Genomic DNA, 20,044 nt, shown 5'->3' with positions numbered 1-20,044 from the left:
AGATTCATGGGGTTGCAGAGAGTCGGACACGACTGAGCGACTGAACTGAACTGAAAGTACTTGGATCTTCTTCAAAGAAAATCAGATGATAAATACAAAATAGCAACTGCATCCTAGTCTGCATTTTGTGCCAATCGTGTTAAGAGTTAGAAAAGCAGATCCCAGGGGATCATATTTCATAGGCAATCCATTCATTCAAGAAGATTTACTGGTGCACCAAGCATGTTCCAGAACAAGAAATAATCCCTGCCCTTGAGAATTCCACACTCTAGTATGAAAGGCAAGCAAGAAAATAAACAATCAGAATATAGTGATACATACACATATATATATACATACACACATACATATATATCACCATGTATAGATGTGGGGCTTCCCAGATGGTGCTAGTAGTAAAGAACCCACCTACCAAAGCAGGAGACGTAAGAGATACTAGTTCAATCCCTGGGTTGGGAAGATGCCCTGGAGGAGGGCATGGCAACCCACTCTAATATCCTTGCCTAGAGAATCCCATGGACAGAGGAGCCTGGCAGGCTACGGTCCATAGGGTCACAAAGAGTCAGACATAACTGAAGCCTCTTAGCGCATACACACATATGTATATACATATGCAGCTTTGTAATTGAGTTTACTTCAGTGGGGACACAGAGGAAACGCAGTGGTAAATTGACGCTGCGCGTAAACTCAGGGGTGGTGAGCCCACAGAAAAATGGCACCTTTGCTCCTCTTACCGCTTCTGTTGTTCTTCCCAATACTGCTGCTTTATTTCAGCTTCATTTTCTATTGCTTCTTTTATCCTTTCCTCTAATTGCTTCTTCTCCAAAATACAGGTGTCTGTCAGACTGACTTTATGAGCATGTTCTAATTTCTGCTGCAGATCCAAAATCTTAAATGAAAAGAGTTTACAAATAAAACTTTAAGTGTGACTTATTTTCTAATCAGGGAAATACCATGTAGATAGCAAACAGTAGTACTAACATAAAAATCTCATCTGGAGAGTGTGACTAGATTTATTTTAATTTAAAAATTAAATGACTTAATTGTTGCAATATGCAATACGTTCACATAATTTAGTGTGAGTGGGTAAACTAAGCTACAAAATCTCCTTTCCATTCTTGTATTGTCTTCTTTGCAGTTTTCCTCCACCAAATAGGTAATCACTGGTACTAGTTTCTTGTCCACCCTTCTAGAGATTGATTTATGTTTATATAAACAAATACTGGGGCTTCCCAGGTGACTCAGTGGTAAAGAATCTGCCTGCAATGCAGAAGACACAGGAGACTTGGGTTCGATCCCTGGGTTGGGAAGATCCCCTGGAGGAGGAAATGGTAACCCACTCCAGTATTTTTGCCTGGAAAATCCCATGGACAGAAGAACCAAGAGGTCTACTACAGTCCATGGAATTGCAAAGAGTTGGACATGACTGAAGTGACTGAGCATGCATGTTGCATCCTGATACATGTGTGCAACAGAATGGAGTAGAATTTCCCTAGTTTTTATGCCTAGTAGTAGAAGTGTTGGGTTGGTTGTATGGTATATATACATCTTTAACTTAACTAGATACTAATGCCAAATTGCTTTCTGAAGTGTCTATACTAGTTTACTCTTCGAACTGCATTCAGAGTATGTGATCTTGTTGCACAAAATCCAGTACCAATATTTATATTGTCTAACTTTTAAAATTTTACTAATCTTTATCAATTTTGCCAGTTACTTTTTTAATGGAGTAATAACATACATGTGACAATATGCCCATAACTTGCACATACTAAGTGAAGTTTTACTTACATAATCACCACTTCCAGACCAAGATAAAGAATATTTCCAGCGCCATAAATGATTCCCTCATGTCCCCCTCATAAGGATATCCACTATTCTATCACCATAGCTTAGTTTTGTCTATTCTTAAACTTCATATAAATGAAATTACATAGTATGAATTCTTTTGTGCTGGCTTCTTTAGCTCAACATTGAGTTTTTGAGTTCAAGATAGATTGCTATCATCTAATTTTGATGTTTGCTTTATATTTATGTGGTTTGATGAAATGATTTATTTTTTACATAAGATTTGACTCTCAGACAAACCTACCAAGAAAATGTGCAAGTGTTACATACTACTGCCATCTGGTGTTGGGCAGGCTAAAATGCAGGCGTAACATTACAATGGATGTGAGAGTTGGACTGTGAAGAAAGCTGATCGCTGAAGAATTGATGCTTTTGAACTGTGGTGCTGGAGAAGACTCTTGAGAGTCCCTTGGACTGCAAGGAGATCCAACCAGTCCATCCTAAAGGAGATCAGTCCTGGGTGTTCATTGGAAGGACTGATGCTGAAGCTGAAACTGCAATACTTTGGCCACCTCATGCAACGAGTTGACTCACTGGAAAAGACTCTGATGCTGGGAAAGGTTGGGGGCAGGAGGAGAAGGGGACGACAGAGAATGAGATGGCTGGATGGCATCACCGACTCGATGGACATGAGTTTGAGTGAACTCCGGGAGCTGGTGATGGACAGGGAGGCCTGGCATGCTGTGATTCATGGGGTCGCAGAGAGTCGGACACGACTGAGCGACTGAACTGAACTGAACATTACAAAAGGGTTCATTTCTTAACACCTATCCCTCCAAAAATTACAAACTAAAAATCAAATAGACAATCCAAGTGACAGGAGACTAAATCCTTTAAAATTTGAAAGTATACAATGAAAGTCATTTAATCTCAGATTTACTAGAACCGTACGAACAGGTGACATCAAAAGAGGAAAGCATGGGAGAGTGAAAAACCCCTAGAATTTTATCGTTTGCACTGTATCTATTTCTTAAAATCCTCAGGGAAACAGAATTTCAGTAGCAGTATCCAGGGCATGATATTTATTAAGTGTGAGGATAATTACCTTGTCCTCTGCATCAGCAACTTTAGATTTCTCCTGAGCCAGCATTTCCTGTAGGTTGTTCTGTGATTTAATGCTCTGAGCCTGTTTAAGTACTTCCAGCTCCAGTTCCCTGATTTTCTGCTGACAGTGCTTCCACTCAGCCGTGAGTGAACAGCACATCTTTGAGCTGTCTAATAACTTTTCCTGGGCCTGCTTGAGTTCAATTTTGACCTAGAGATGGGTAATAAAGACAAGTGACAAAAATAAGCATGGGATGAACGTGAATGTGAGCCAGAATAAGCAGCTTTCCAAGAAGTGTAGCGTCCCCCAGGAACTGACAAATACCAGTGTCATGAGACTGGTTACCTCTCTGGAGCTGCTGGCAGTTTGACAAAGGAATTTTCCTAAGAGTTTCTATACATGCGTGGTCTAAATAGTTTCCATCCTTTTTTTTCCCCCCAGTCTACTCCAAGCTGGCTTTCAATCCCACTACTTCATGAAACTATTTTTGCCAAGGGCACTACTGACTTTCCCTTTGCCAGAATTTAAGTCCAGTGGGCAACTGACCTGTTGGTAGCAGTTCCTTTCTCCATCTCAGAAAGTTCTCCTCTCTTAGTCTGTGATCCCCACCTCTCCTGGTTTTCATTTACCACTGCTGTTGCTTCTTGGTTTCTTCTTAGACTGTTCTAGTGAACTCAGCTTCTAAATATTAGCAGACTGTTCTATATCTTCCTTGAAAGTGATGCATTCTCTCTCTAGATTCGTTCTCATGATTTAAAAATACCACGTTTACACCAATATACGCCAAAGTGGAACATCTGGATTCTGCCCATATCTCCAAAACGGTCCTTCTCCTAGTCTTCCTGATTTCAGTAAAGGACGCCACCACCCAAACTTTTGTTCAGGCTACTGACCTGAGAGTCATCCTTGAGCCTTCCTTCTCCACTGTCGTAAGTCTGTCAGCACGTGCTATCACTCCCCCCCACAACACACCTCGTGTCCATTTTTGTCATTTGTGTCACCACCTCTGCTAGATCATCATCATCTCCGGCCTGGACCAGAGCAATAGCACTGGCTGCACCACCTCCATTTTTCATCCCCTCTAATCTGTTATCCACACTGCAGCCAGTGTTCTTTTAAAAACATAAACTGAACTGTACTTTCCGAGCGGTATGTGTGTGTGTGCTCAGTTGCTTCAGTCGTGTCTGACTTTGCAATCCTATGGACTGTAGCCTGCCAGGCTCCTCTATCAATGGGATTCTCCAGGCAAGTATACTGGAGTGGGTTGCCACTCCCTTCTCCAGGGGATCTTCCTGACCCAGAGATCGAACCCATGTCTCCTGCATTGCAGGCAGATTCTTTATTTCTGAGCCACTGGGGAAGCTTTCTGAGTGGTTCATTTCACAATAAAATGGTTTAAAAAGCAACACATTTGCATTCTGGTTCCTTAGACAATCTTATAAGTATGCCTAATATTAGCCAGAGGCCCAGAGTTCAAACATCTCTGAGTGGATTTTTAAAAGTTCTAAGTTTGCAAAGCTGAATTTTCAAAGTGCCCCAAACTGAAGAGAGGGAAAGACAGAAATAGGCCTGGTACTAAATTCTGACTCCACAATTTGTCAGCTTTGCCACCTTGAACAATTTTCTCATCTATAAAATGCTGACCCTTCAGGACTGGGAGGTTTATAATAGATAAAGTGGACAAACTGCCACTATAAGGTAGCTGGTTATTGCATATAACTCTGCTTAGGTGCCTGGCCTAAGGCATCAGCCCAAAAACTGAAGTCTCATCAATGAAATGGCCAAAATTTTACCCTACCATAAAGGAGATTCAAAACAAAAAAAATACCTTCTCCTTTTATCAAGTTATCATTTACCCATCCCTGAAGAACTTGTTCATTAAACAAAAAATACTGATATTTATCGAGTACCAAGCATATTTAAGATGTTATCATCTGTTGTTCTGGTCATTGTACCTTGACAAAGATGTAGTCAGAGCAGATAATTAAAATGATCTAAGAGGGGTGTTTGAAGGGAAAGGTAAAAGGCTGTCTTGAAATGTGAGAAAGATTTGAAATTTAATTTAAAACTACAAAGGCTTGAGAGAATATGATATTTAATATTTAAAAAACTGTGAATGAAGAGGATAGGGAAGAAGTGTATCCAAACAATCCTGGAATTCTAGATCTCTCTAGAAGGGCTTTCCTAGAAGTTTGAGATAAATGACTATTTGTTTTCCTCTATATCTCCCCTAATAGACTGTGAGCTCCTAAAAAGTAGGGACCTTTCTTAATCCATTTTTATGTCACTTTTTAAATAAGGTCATTGATCCTGCCATACCAGGGGTGGCAAGCTTTTCATATAAAGGACCAGACAGTAAATATTTTAGCCTCTGTGGGCCACATGGTCTCTTGTCAGAACTACTCATATCTGCTGTTGTAGTGCAAGGGCAGCCATCAATAATATGTGAAAGAACAGGTATGGCTGTGTGCCAATAAAACTTTATTTACAGAAATAAAAGGCAAGCCAAATCCTGCCTATGGATTTTACCTATAAGCCAAAGTTTGCTAACCCCTGCACCAGGGGATAAGGATTATGTCCATTTTGCCTATCACTAAATCCTCAGTATTGATGAGATAGCCTGGCTTGTGTTAAGACTGATGCTCAATAAATATCTGTTGAATGTTGAACTCCAGAATCTTAAATAGGGGCTTATAGAAGCTAGGTCCCTAAAATATGTTTACAGAATTGAACCATAATTAAAGAAAATACCATTTTACATGGTTGTTCAGTCTGAACATTTTGTAGTTCATAAAATTTAGATGAATCTGTGGGTGGCAGTTCTATACAGATTATTGTAAAATAAGTGAGTTTGGGGGATGTTCCTCTAACTTTTTGATACACTCATGTCAAGAACAATTTTGCTCTCATGGTTGGTACCTTGGGGCAGTTGATATCTGATTCAACCAATAATAATGAATGCACCTAGGGACTTCCCTGGAGGTCCAGTGGTTAAGACTTTGCCTTCCAACGCAAGGAATATAGATTCGATCTCTGGTCGAACAGCTAAGATCCTACATACCTTGGGCCCAAAAAACCAAAACATAAAATAGAATCAATACTGTAACAAAGTCAATAAAGACATTTTAAATGGTCCACATAAAAATAATCTTTTAAAAAATGAATGCACCTACTGGGAATAAATATGTCCAGAGAGAGAACCAGGGAAGTTGCTACCAGAGATTTAGTTCCGGTCATCGAAACTATTAAGTGCTTAATGTCCTAGGTAATGATTTCAAAAGACTTAAACGTTTTTCGCACTTACAGCACACACAACCTTTCAGCAGCAGAGAAACAACTGAAGTGCACCGACTTGGTAAAGAGAAGTTGAAGGATGGAGCTACCGGATCGCTGACGCTGTCTACCCATCTGGGGATGCAATCATGAATTACCAAGTTGCAGAAGTTAGATTCCTTCATTCCTGGGGTCAGTTGAGCAACTGAGACCCTTAAATGAAGGATAACCCCACAGGAATTACCTTAATGCTTTCTTCCTGAAGTAAGCTATTATGTTGCTTTAAGTCGGAGTTCTTTCCTCGCTCATATCGAAGCTCTTTTTCTGCTGAGCTGCATAGAGTCTGCAGCCGGTGCAAATTCTGGTGAAGTTGTTTTACCTCCTCTTGCTGCCGGTATTTCAGTTTTTCTCCAGATGATGGATACTAAAAGAAACGTTTTACCGGGGAAACATGGACAATTTGAAAGAATGTTGGTAAAACATGGGTTCCAGCTGTCAGAATGTGATTGCTGCTGCTGCTAAGTCGCTTCAGTTGTGTCCGACTCTGCAACCCCATAGATGGCAGCCCACCAGGCTCCCCCGTCCCTGGGATTCTCCAGGCAAGAACACTGGAGTGGGTTGCCATAGTCACATGTAAATGTTTTTAGAGTTAGCTTCACTATAACCGATTACTCTTTTTATATGTATGTTCATATAATTTAACTCATACTAGAGCAGATGACACCACCCTTATGGCAGAAAGTGAAGAGGAACTCAAAAGCCTCTTAATGAAAGTGAAAGAGGAGAGTGAAAAAGTTGGCTTGAAGCTCAACATTCAGAAAACAAAGATCATGGCATCTGGTCCCATCACTTCTTGGGAAACAGAAGGGGAAACAGTGGAAACAGTGTCAGACTTTATTTTTTTGGGCTCCAAAATCACTGAGGATGCTGATTGCAGCCATGAAATTAAAAGACGCTTACTCCTTGGAAGGAAAGTTATGACCAACCTAGACAGCATATTAAAAAGCAGAGACATTACTTTGCCAACAAAGGTCCGTCTAGTCAAGGCTATGGTTTTTCCCGTGGTCATGTATGGATGTGAGAGCTGGACTGTGAAGAAAGTTGATCGCCGAAGAATTGATGCTTTTGAACTGCGGTGCTGGAGAAGACTCTTGAGAGTCCCTTGGACTGCAAGGAGATCCAACCAGTCCATTCTAAAGGAGATCAATCCTGGGTGTTCATTGGAAGGACTGATGCTAAAGCTGAAACTGCAATACTTTGGCCACCTCATGCGATGAGTTGACTCACTGGAAAAGACTCTGATGCTGGGAAGGATTGGGGGCAAGAGGAGAAGGGGACGGCAGAGAATGAGATGGCTGGATGGCATCACCGACTCGATGGACATGAGTCTGAGTGAACTCCGGGAGTTGGTGATGGACAGGGAGGCCTGGCATGCTGTGATTCATGGTGTCGCAAAGAGTCGGACATGACTGAGTGACTGAACTGAACCACTCCAGTACTTTTTTTTTTTTTTTCCACTCCAGTATTCTTGCCTGAAAAATTCCATGGACAGAGGAGCCTGACAGGCTACAGTCCATGGGATCGAAGAGTCAGACATGACTGAGTGACTAACACTTTCATTTTCAATCGAAAACAGACACCTTGGGAAGGCTTTGGGGAGCCAGCTTGCCAGCCTTCCTTAGAAAATTAGCTTGACGTGAGAACTATGTGCTTTCTGTGAGTCTGTCAGCAAGAAGAAGCAGATGACAAAACAGTTAAAAGGTCAGGCTGTAATGGAGACAGACCCAGGTTTCACCACAAAGTGTCATACTAGGCCAATTATTTAACCTCTCTAAAGCCTCAGTTTCTTCATCTATAAAGTGGCAACAATAATATTCCTGACTCACTGTATTGCTTAATATACACAGAGTATTATATACAGTGCCTAGGGCATAGTGAAAAATGCGAAACTACATATTAAATCTACAAAATTAAGACAATTAACAGTGATTCAAATGTGTTTCAAGAATAGTGGGAAAGTAATATCTAGAACGCAGCTATTGCAACCTCACGTGGAATACTGTTGAACAACAGAAATTAAGCCCTAAAGATCATCAGCAGCCACAAATGATGTCACAAAAGACATATGAGCAATACAGCTCACATACTTACTCATAATAGAAACTCTCACAATTTTTTTTTACTATATATTTGCCATTTATAAGCATTCTTTAAAGTTTAGGTATTTATCGCTACCTAAATTTGCACATTATGAGATTAATAAGATGCAGCACATGTGGAAAGTAGCAAAGTACCAGCACCATAATCTTGCAACATCAGTGAAGTCTAAAAACTACACACACACACACACACACACACACACACACAAGAACTAAAAAGTAGAATGATCTATAGTTATCAGATGATCAAAGAGCTATGTACACAGAGAGGTTCTGAAATTATCACTGTACAGTGCACTGCAGACAAAAATCTGACTAAAATGTATTTTCTGGGACTTTACCAGTGGTTCAGTGGACAAGACTCCATGCACCAATACAGGGGGCCCGGGTTCGATCCCTGGTTAGGGAACTAAGATTCCATATACTGCAACTAGAGAGCTGCAATGAAGACCAGTGCAGGCAAACAAACAAAAATAACAAAAAATAAATAAATTTTTAAAACCGTATTTTCTTCCTCACTTGCTTAAAGAAGTAAATAAAATATTATGTGTGTGAATGTTTTGGGAAATGTGAATCTTAAAACACAAATATGTTATTTTTTTCCCCATGAGGCCCATATCTACCTCGTTTCCTGTTGTATGTACCTTAACATGGTGCCTTAACACATCACAGATACTCAGTTAATACTGGTTGAATAAATGAATAAGAATAGCTGACACTTCTTTTAACAATCCAGATTCACTGTTATGGAAGAAAATTACTGTTTCTGTGGCTATATGGTATATAGATTTGTTCATTCACAAAATGGCTATTTTCCCAGATTTCTTATAGAATTTTTATATATTTAATAGTTTTTCACACACACCTCCACCAAGTATTGAGAAAAGATTCTTCAAGTAATGGGATAGGGTAAATTAGAGAAAATTAATAAATTAACCTTCATGGAAAATAGGTGGGGAAACAATAGAAACAGTGACAGACTTTATTTTTGGGGGGCCCCAAAATCACAGCAGATGGTGACTGCAGCCATGAAATAAAAGACACTTGCTCCTTGGAAGAAAAGCTATGACAAACCTAGAGAGTGTATTAAAAAGCAGAGACATTACTTTGCCAACAAAGGTGCGTCTAGTTAAAGCTATGGTTTTTCCAGTAGTCATGTATGGATGTAAGAGTTGGACCATAAAGAAGGCTGAGTGCCAAAGGATTGATGCTTTTGAACTGTGGTGTTGGAGAACTCTTGAGAGTCCTTTGGACTGCAAGGAGATCAGACCAGTCAATCCTAAAGAAAATCAGTCCTGAATATTCATTGGAAGGACTGATGCTGAAGCTGAAACTCCAATACTTTGGCCACCTGATGCGAAGAGCTGACTCATTGGACAAGACCCTGATGCTGGGAAAGACTGAAGGCGGGAGGAGAAAGGTTCGACGGAGGATGAGATGGTTCGATATCATCACTGACTCAATGGACATGAGTTTGAGCAAGCTCTGGGAGTTGGTGATGGACGGGAAGCCTGGTGTGCTGCAGTCCATGGAGTCGCAAAGAGTCAGACACAACTGAACTGAACTGAATAAATTAACCAAGGTGTTAGTTCTCATACTCTAGATTTTATTAGTCTAAAAGTTCGCTGATCATTTTAAGCTCATAAGTAAACTTAAATCATCTTTGTGACCACAGTGTTCAGCCTCCGCTCAAGCCTCCTACACTGGCCCACTGCCCAATAAAAGGATTGTCTGGGCATGAAAATTCAGCCTCTTTTGACTATATGATGTCATACTTCCTTTTGGTCTTCTGAACAAATCCAGTGACTTCCTTCTCATTCAGATGTATCTGAATCTCCTTTTCAGGTATACATTTTCCTTGTTTACTATAACTTGACTATTTTTCACTCTATAGCCAAACCTCTTTTCAAGTATATTTTTGACTTCTTTTATTAATACTCTTCCTTGTTTTCTTGGACTTCCCTGGTGGCTCAGACAGTAAAGGGTCTGCCTACAATGCAGGAGACCTGGGTTCAATCCCTAGAGCAGGAAGATCTCCTAGAAAAGGAAATGGCACCCCACTCCAGTATTCTTGCCTGGGAAATCCCATGGATGGAGAAGCCTGGCAGGCTACAATCCATGGGGTCGCAAAGAGTTGGACACGACTGAGCAACTTCACTTTCTTACTTTCACTTTCTTTCTTGTTTTCTAAATGTATATTGAATCACTCCTCAAATGTATATTATCAGTTTTTTGAAGTTGCTTTACTTGTGAGTTGGTTTACTTTTGAGATTCTACCTCTGTGGATCTCAAAATAATTCCTACAAAGGTGTGTGTAGGGACATCTTAATTTGTACAGGAGGGAATCAGTAGAACTGAGGTAAAAGAATTGAGATATAGTCACTCCTTTTATTTCTCCTGCAAGCAGACCGCTAATAAATAGCAATTGTTTATTGTTCAGTTGCTCAGTCATGTCCAACTCTTTGCAACCCCATGGACTGCATCACGCCAGGCTTCCCTGTCCTTCACTATTTCCGAGAGTCTGCTCAAATTCATGTCCACTGAGTCAGTGATGCCATCCAACCATCTCATCCTCTACAGCCCCTTTCTCCTCCTGCCCTCAACTTTCCCAGCATAAGGTCTTTTCCAATGAGTTGGCTCTTCACATCAGGCAGCCAATTATTGGAACTTCACCTTCAGCATCAGTCTTTCCAATGAATATTCAGGGTTGGTTTCCTTTAGGATCGACTGGTTTTGTCTCCTTGCTGTTCAAGGGACTCTCACGAGTCTTCTCTAGCACCACAGTTTGAAAGCATCAGTTCTTTGGCACTCAGCCTTCTTTACGGTCCAACTCTCACATCCATACATGACCACTGGAAAAACCATAGCTTTGACTATATGGACCTTTGTTGGTAAAGTGATGTCTCTGCTTTTTAATACACTGTCTAGGTTTGTCATAGCTTTTCTTCCAAGGAGCAAGCATCTTTTGATTTCAGGGCTGCAGTCATTGTCCACAGTGAATTTGGAGCCTAAGAAAATAGTCTGTAACTGTTTTCATTGTTTCCCCATCTATTCACCATGAAGTGATGAGACCAGATGCCATGACCTTAGTTTTTTGAATGTTGAGTTTTAAGCCAGCTTTTTCACTCTCCTCTTTAAATAGCTATAGCATTGGAGAAGGAAATGGCAACCCACTCCAGTGTTCTTGGAGATTCTTGGGATTCTTTGGAGAATCCCAGGGATGGGGGAGCCTGGTGGGCTGCCGTCTATGGGGTCACACAGAGTCGGACACGACTGAAGTGACTTAGCAGCAGCAGCAGCCACATTAAAAAGAATTTCAAGTTTGTGGCCATTCCCCCACCAAAACAATGTATTTTGTATATCAAACTAGGTACCAGAAACACAAAATATGGCACAAATCCTGCTGTCCCCTATTCCACCTGCCCAGTGCCGACAATGACAATCAATCAGCATTCTTTCCTGCTGAGAACTGGCGGAGCCTAGATGCTGATTGCAGCCATGAAATTAAAAGACACTTACTCCTTGGAAGGAAAGTTATGACCAACCTTGATAGTATATTAAGAAGCAGAGACATAACTTTGCCAACAAAGGTCCATCTAGTCAAGGCTATGGTTTTTCCCGTGGTCATGTATGGATGTGAGAGTTGGACTGTGAAGAAAGCTGATCGCCGAAGAATTGATGCTTTTGAACTGTGGTGCTGGAGAAGACTCTTGAGAGTCCCTTGGACTGCAAGGAGATCCAACCAGTCCATCCTAAAGGAGATCAATCCTGGGTGTTCATTGGAAGGACTGATGCTAAAGCTGAAACTGCAATACTTTGGCCACCTCATGCAACGAGTGGACTCACTGGAAAAGACTCTGATGCTGGGAAAGGTTGGGGGCGGGAGGAGAAGGGGATGACAGAGAATGAGATGGCTGGATGGCATCACCGACTCTGTGGACATGAGTTTGAGTGAACTCCGGGAGTTGGTGATGGACAGGGAGGCCTGGCATGCTGTGATTCATGGGGTCACGGAGAGTCGGACACGACTGAGCGACTGAACTGAACTGAACTGAACTGAAGAACCCTTTATGCATCAACGAGTGGGCTCAGCTGAGATTTTGATTGCTACTTTATTAACATTCGGGGCGTGGTTATGATATTGCTCAACAGATATATGCTAACAGTGATATTATAAATTAAACCTCTATCCACAGCTGATCAGAGGAAATGGAGCCAGTCAGACCTCATGTTTATCATACCTACCTGGGCACTAGTGTCTTCCGTGGTATCCCCAGAGCTCTGAGACTGAAGGAGGCTCTGATTCATAAGGCTCAGCTCTTCTCTGAGCCTCATAACTTTCTCAGGCTGCAAGGTCAACTGCTGTTCTTCACCTCTCATTTCTTGGTTCTGCTGTGAGTCCTCCTCCTTCCATCCCTCTCTTGGAAAAGTTCCCTCCTTTACTGCCTTCTCTGGAATTTCCTTCTGCTTATTTTCGCCTAGTTTGGGACTTAGCACAAATATAATAATAAAAAAAACTATCAAAATGCTCCTTATAGTAGCAGAATATGGAGGAAAAATATGTACCAGTGAAGAAAGTGCTGCAAGCAAGATTTTTGACTTAATTCTACAGCGGAGCAGTTGTCTTACACTTGGAAATAAACTTTAAAAACAAATCAGTCGTATCTTTTTTACTCATATGCAGGGAAATGACCCATCATAGGTTTTTGTCTACTGCTGATGTTGCTGCTAAGTCGCTTCAGTCGTGTCCAACTCTGTGCGACCCCATCGATGGCAGCCCACCAGGCTCTCCTGTCCCTGGGATTCTCCAGGCAAGAACACTGGAGTGGGTTGCCATTTCCTTCTCCAATGCATGAAAGTGAAAAGTGAAAGTGAAGTCAGTCATGTCTGACTACTCTGCCCATGGGATTTTCCAGGTAAGAGTACTGGAGTGGGGTGCCAGTCTTCTTCGGGTTTTTGTCTACAGGTACAGACAAATAACCAGTTTAGTGAATTTTTCACTTTTTCAACTTTTAGTATGGCATTGGGCAGATATAGCTTATAAAGATTTTTTTTTAATCACTCAGTAAGCATTTTGGCAGGCATTAGGGTTACAACAGGACAAAATCCTGTCCCTAAGGAGCTTACAATTTAGTGAGAAATAAGGATAAGTTAACAAGTGATTATATTAAACTAGTAATAAGTAATTGGAGGCCTGATGGATGAGTTGGCACAAGCTGCTGCTGCTGCTGCTGCTAAGTCGCTTCAGTCGTGTCCAACTCTGTGTGACCCCATAGACGGCAGCCCACCAGGCTCCTCTGTCCCTGGGATTCTCCAGGCAAGAATACTGGAGTGGGTTGCCATTTCCTTCTCCAATGCATGAAAGTTAAAAGTGAAAGTGAAGTTGCTCTGTCGTGCCAGCTAGGCAGATGTAAAGGAGAAGGCAATGGCAACCCACTCCAGTACTCTTGCCTGGAAAATCCCATGGGTGGAGGAGCCTGGTGGGCTGCAGTCCATGGAGTCATGAAGAGTCGGATACAACTGAGCAACTTCATTTTCACTTTTCACTTTCATGCATTGGAGAAGGAAATGGCAACCCACTCCAGTGTTCTTGCCTGGAGAATCCCAGGGACAGAGGAGCCTGGTGGGCTGCCGTCTATGGGGTCACACAGAGTCGGACATGACTGAAGTGACTTAGCAGCAGGCAGATGTAAAGGTAGGGATGTGTGCATACTTGCCTGTGTGTATATATGTTGAAAATGGGGGATGTTGGAAGACTTCATAAATAATATAGGTAAAAGCCTGGAGGCAAAAGAGAGAGTGTGCCTTAGGAAGATTATTTGGAACCTGTGTGTCAGAAAAGTCAGTTGAGAGATTGTTGTGATCTGCCTACTAACCAACAGTGACTAGAATAGGATGGCGGGGATGAAAAGGCAGAATGGATCCTAGAGAGATATTCAGAAGACAGTCTTGATAAGACCTGTCATTTATTGGGTGTGGCAGGTGAGGGAGAAAAGGGAACAATGAGTGACACCTGGATTTCTGACGGGAACAAATGAGCAAGTGGATGGCAGCCCAAGAAGACAGAATGTAGGTATACCCTGGAGAGATGCCTGGGGTGAGGGTACAGATAGAGGAATGTGAGCAGAAACCTTGGGTTAATGGGCCAGGGAGAAGGGGGGAAGTAAGAGGAAGAGGATCGATCTAGACAGAAGCCTAGACTTGTGAGGAACAAGCAGAGGAAAGGCGCCTGAAGAGCAAGCTCAGAAGCCAGAGTAGGGGGAGGAAAACCAAAAGGCTGTGAGCCATTGAAGCCACGGGAGGGAACATACCTTCCATGGTTACAGTGTGAATGCAAAGTGAACACAAACAAGTCCATTTTGGTTTTATTCTGTTAATCTTAAATTTGTTTCTGGTACCTTGGGGTCTAGCACAAGATGCTTCACAAGTTATAGTTGGTGTTCAAATTCTCTAAGAAGGCAACTTGGCAGTACATCAAAAGCCATAAAAATGTTCAGATATTCTGACTGAGTAATAGCATACCAGTGAATTTATTGGTATAAAACAGCTGGCAAGAAGAAAAAAGCTGAATATATAATAATGCTCATAACCACAGTATTTAAAACAGTGATTAAGTGGAGACACAGAAATGGCTAAGATGATTAAAGATAAACCAACTTGAAAGTGCTATGTAGACTATTCATCAACGTTAAATACTTAATAAAGTTGTGGAACAATGAATAATATATATGTATTGTGTGTAAACATCATACATATGGGAAAGGTATATACAGAAAAATACTGGAAAAGAACACAGGAAAAATTGTATCTATTGAGTTTTTTTTCTTTTTAAAATTCCTTTAATATTGTATGAAAAAGAATTAAATATTTTACCTTGAGCTCAGCAATTTTTTATATGTAATATATTCAAATCATTAAAAACATGAGATAAAGAGTAAAACATTTTAAAAATAAATTTCTGATAAAATAATGATTCCTTCCATCCTCTGTAAACTCTTTTCCTTTTCCTACTCTCAAAGGAAGCTGAAGACTGGGAAAATGCAAACATATACCTAATATTTTTAAAAAATGGAAAAACTGACCTCTGCATTCAGGAAGATAAAGTAGACATACTTTTCCCTATTTTTCCCAACAAGTACAACTAAAAACTCTGGCCATTATATATAAAACAAATATAAGAAGACTCTGAAAAGTAGGAAGAAGTGAAATCAGCTAGGGAACTCAGGACCTGAAGAATGACACGTCTATGAGTTTCCTGGGTTTTATTGTAGCCGTGTATACTCGAGACTTAGTGCTGAAGAAGCTGGCAACCCAGACAACACCGAGAAGCAAAGATGAAAGGCTTTTTACTCTGTACAGAGGACCAGGAAATGGACAACCAAGAAAGAAAGAAAACTTTTGGACATTATCTACTTTTCCCCAGCCAAATGTCATAGAAAAAAACTGTGGTTCTACCTCATTCATGTCAGCAAACATCAAGATGGGAGCCCAAATTTCCACCTTCACCAGGTATAAGCAGGTACCTCAACTCCTCTGCTGGGTATAGTGTCAGAGGCCAGTGGGAAGCAGGTGTTTTCATCCCTTCCAGGTAGTACTAGACATGGGGAATATAGGCTTCCACCCCTACCTGGCAGTAAGGAGGTACCTTTCTCTCTATTGGGGTAGTTTCAGAGGAGGCCTAGCAGAGGGTTAGGACTTTCACCACTACCCTGCTCATGATATCATGGGGGCCAAGTAGAGAGCATTAACAAGACATCCCTCCCATCATAGTCAGTGCAGTACAAGTAAAGGCCTAGTGAGGAGTAGTAACTCCTACCATTACCAGCAGGAATGAGGAGTGCTTCTTTCCTTGGGTGTTCACAGAGGCTGAGAGGGGAACCTAGACTTCTACTGTAACCTGGGGTAGTAATGAGACAGTATATACTCCTCCATGTCACCTGCCCCAGAGTGGCATCAGAAGAAACCAGCTAAATAGAAGGTTAAATAAAACAAGATGTAGAGTTTTATAACATAATACCCAAGAAGAAAGCTGATCGCTGAAGAATTGATGCTTTTGAACTGTGGTGCTGGAGAAAACTCTTGAGAGTCCCTTGGACTGCAAGGAGATCCAACCAGTCCATTCTAAAGGAGATCAGTCCTGGGTGTTCATTGGAAGGACTGATGCTAAAGCTGAAGCTCCAATACTCTGGCCACCTCATGTGAAGGGTTGACTCACTGGAAAAGACTCTGATGCTGGGAGGGATTGGGGGCGGGAGGAGATGGGGACGACAGAGAATGAGATGGCTGGATGGCATCACCGACTCGATGGACATCAGTTTGAGTGAACTCTGGGAGTTGGTGATGGACAGGGAGGCCTGGCGTGCTGTGATTCATGGGGTCGCAAAGAGTCGGACACGACTTAGCGACTAAACTGAACTGAACTGAGGCAATATTTTCTCAACTCACTGATAAGGTATTCTTTATTATGATATATAAGTTAAAATGTCATCTATTTTTCCTTTTGCTGATCTAATTCTAGGCTTTTGTCCAGACAAAATTTGATTTCATCTATAGAACTTGTGCTAAAACACAGTAATGCACTTGTCTAAATCTCAAAAGTTTCTGTGCAAGATACTTCTGATGGGACTTCCCTGGCAGTTCAGTGGTTAAGACTCTGTACTTCCACTGCAGGGTTTCTGGGTTCCATCCCTGGTTGGGAAATACATTAATGTGGCAGAAAGCGAAGAAGTAAAGAGCCTCTTGATGAAAGTGAAAGAGCAGAATAAAAAAGTTGGCTTAAAGCTCAACATTCAGAAAACTAAGATCATAACATCCGGTCTCATCACTTCATGGCAAATACATGGGGAAACAACGGAAACAGTGAGAGACTTTATATTTTTGGGCTCCAAAATCACTGCAGATGGTGACTGCATACATGAAATTAAAAGACACTTGCTCCTTGGAAAAAAGCTATGACAAACCTAAACAGCATATTAAAAAGCAGAGACGTTATTTTACCAACAAAGGTCCAATTTAGTCAAAGCTATGGCTTTTCCAGTAGTCATGTATGGATGTGAGAGTTGAACTATAAAGAAAGCTGAGCACCAAAGAATTGATGCTTTTGAACTGTGGCCTTGGGTAAGACTCTTGAGAGTCCCTTGGACTGCAAGGAGATCCAAACCAGTCAATCCTAAAGGAAATCAGTCCTGAATACTCACTGGAAGAACTGATGCTGAAGCTGAAACTCCGATACTTTGGCCACCTGATGCAAAGGACTGATTCATTTGAAAAGATCCTGATGCTGGGAAAGATTGAAGGCAGGAGGAGAAGGGGACGACGGAGGATGAGATGGTTGGATGGCATCACCAACATGATGGAAATGAGTTTAAGTAGGCTCCGGGAGTTGGTGATGGACAGGGAGGCCTGGTGTGCTGCAGTCCATGGGGTTGCAAAGAGTTGGACATGACTGAGTGACTGAACTGAACTGAGCAACCAAAAATAAAAGATATATTGGCTGGAAAAATAGACACACAAGAGTTACAGGGCAAGATTAAAACTGAAAAAAGAAGAAAAAAATTCTCAAAAGTTATCAGATATAATGTTAAATAAAAATAGCAAGCAAACCTCTCTGAAAAGTACGGTCTTAATTATGTAAAAAATACATCCATATTTGTATTAGTGTTAGTTGCTCAGTCATGTCTGATTCTTGGCGATCCCATGGACTGTAGCCCACCAGGCTCCTCTATCCATGGAATTCTCCAGGCAAGAATACTCAGGTGGGTTGCCATTCCCTTCTCCTGGGGATCTTCCCAACCCAGGGATTGAACCTGGGTCTCCTGCATTGTAGGCAGATTCTTTACAGTCTGAGCCACCAGGAAAGCCCCCTATACATGTATATGTATGGGAAAAAAGACAAGAAAGAAAAAATTAGGACATTAACATTTTTCCATAGTGGAAATTATAGGTTACTATAATCTCCTTATACTTTTCCCTGCTTTCCAGATTTTCCAAAAAAGCATATATTTATTTTTAAAAGAAGGAACAAAAGTTTAAGATTGTAATAACATATCAAAAGCCAAGCTTTGGGAATTTTTTGAACTGATTTTTCCATGCACATCATTTGGAAATGAATATCAAAATTATATAATTATACCCCCCAAATAATTAAGGTGACATGAGATTTTCTCCATTTACCAGAGTTCCTCTTTCTCTTCCTTCAGGCTTTGAATATCTACTCCCAAAAGTGGTACTTTAGGCACAAGATCTTTATAGGTATTTTCACTTGTAATTAAATTAGCAGCTGCAGTTTTTTTCCCTACAGTAAAATGATTTAATTGCTCAGATTCTTGTAAAAGCTTCAAGACCTGTTAAGTAAAAAGACAAATATTCTATTTTGCATACTCTTATATGTGACTGTAAAAAAGTATGTTGATTTCATTACATGCTTAAATGATTATTAGCTTAAATAACATAAACTGTCGGAGAAGGCAATGGCAAGCCACTCCAGTACTCTTGCCTAGAAAATCCCATGGATGGAGGAGCCTGGTAGGCTGCAGTCCATGGGGTCGCTAGGGGTCGGACAGACTGAGCGACTTCACTTTCTCTTTTCACTGTCACACATTGGAGAAGGAAATGGCAACCCACTCCAGTGTTCTTGCCTGGAGAATCCCAGGGACGGGGGAGCCTGGTGGGCTTCCGTCTATGGGGTCACACAGAGTCGGACACGACTGAAGTGACTTAGCAGCAGCAGCAGCAGCAACATAAACTGTATCCAAATTGAAGTCTTATTCCAATTTAACACTTTGCAGTTGTTACCTAACCTAACCCATTTTTACCATAGGAGTGCATTAAGTCCATGGTTTTTAGAAAAGAGGGCATTTTGGGTCTCTAGGATTAGCTTTCTAGAGTACTGCTTAGGGTTGTGCTCTTTTAACAAGCAAAAAGATGTGTTACCCTATTAGAGGTTTTGCATTATCATCACATATTTCTGTTCTCAAGTTTAGAGTGTACTTCATTTATTCAAAAGCAATAATATTGTTATAAGAAAACATTATAAATAATATTAGCTATACATGACAGAGAACATAAGTCTTCCAATCAGATTTTACTTGTTTGGAAACACTTGAACATGTAAGGACTCCCAGACTATTGTAGTTATTCTCGTATTTTAGCTAATAAGAGCATCACCTAAGGAGTTAAAAAATGCGGTCTCACATCGCCACCCCACTCCTGAGATTCAAGTCAGTGGTATGGGTTGGGAAATGGGAACGTGCACTTCAAATAAGTCTCCCAGACAATTCTGATTCCAGTGGATGCTTTGAGAGTCACTGCTCTGCTGTGTAGTTTGGCAAAATATTTGCTCAGGTTTTGTTGCTTTGTTTTGTTTTTTGATAAACAGAGTCCTTTCCTCAAATGCATATTTTCACGTAAAATGAAAGAATGCCTTCAGAAGACAGCAGAAAGGGTGGATGGGGGATAGTTCGAAGAACAGAAGATGAATCTCCATTCAAGTATTGCATGAAGAGAGACAACAACCTGTCTGACTCCCATTCTGAGCCTCTCTGAAAATGCAAAGTTTTTATAGTTATTATTAATATGTTTGATTCTAAGAACACAATCTAAATATCAGTTTAAGTTACTTTAATGAATCTTTTTGATCTTCTTGGCCTTTTCAATTATCTGAAGAAAAACCACATTGTGTGATATGGGTTATAATCCCATAAAGCTATATATATAATCT

At 40.9% G+C, this 20,044-nt stretch overlaps 1 protein-coding gene across 3 annotated transcripts in view; it reads right to left on the bottom strand.

Moving 5' to 3' along the window:
• Positions 1 to 20,044, bottom strand: part of CCDC30 (coiled-coil domain containing 30) — a 117,080-nt gene that overhangs the window by 32,033 nt on the left and 65,003 nt on the right. For 2 of the 3 annotated variants that reach the window (XM_055403754.2, XM_088835196.1), the window contains exons 12-14: positions 6,411 to 6,590; positions 2,894 to 3,103; positions 735 to 889 (exon numbers count right to left, since the gene is read on the bottom strand). In XM_055403754.2, coding sequence (XP_055259729.2) covers positions 735 to 889; positions 2,894 to 3,103; positions 6,411 to 6,590 — 545 coding nt within the window. Of the gene's footprint in view, positions 1 to 734; positions 890 to 2,893; positions 3,104 to 6,410; positions 6,591 to 12,570; positions 12,815 to 18,498; positions 18,669 to 20,044 lie in introns of all 3 variants that reach the window. The other variant, XM_055403753.2, reaches the window with a different exon arrangement.

Source organism: Moschus berezovskii, chromosome 4, assembly GCF_049115385.1.
Source record: "Moschus berezovskii isolate FMDL1 chromosome 4, NW_MosBer_1.0, whole genome shotgun sequence".
NCBI classification, from domain to species: domain Eukaryota; kingdom Metazoa; phylum Chordata; class Mammalia; order Artiodactyla; family Moschidae; genus Moschus; species Moschus berezovskii.
The sequence above is the reverse complement of the archived record's forward strand: the minus strand, read 5'-3'. Positions and strand labels throughout refer to the sequence as shown.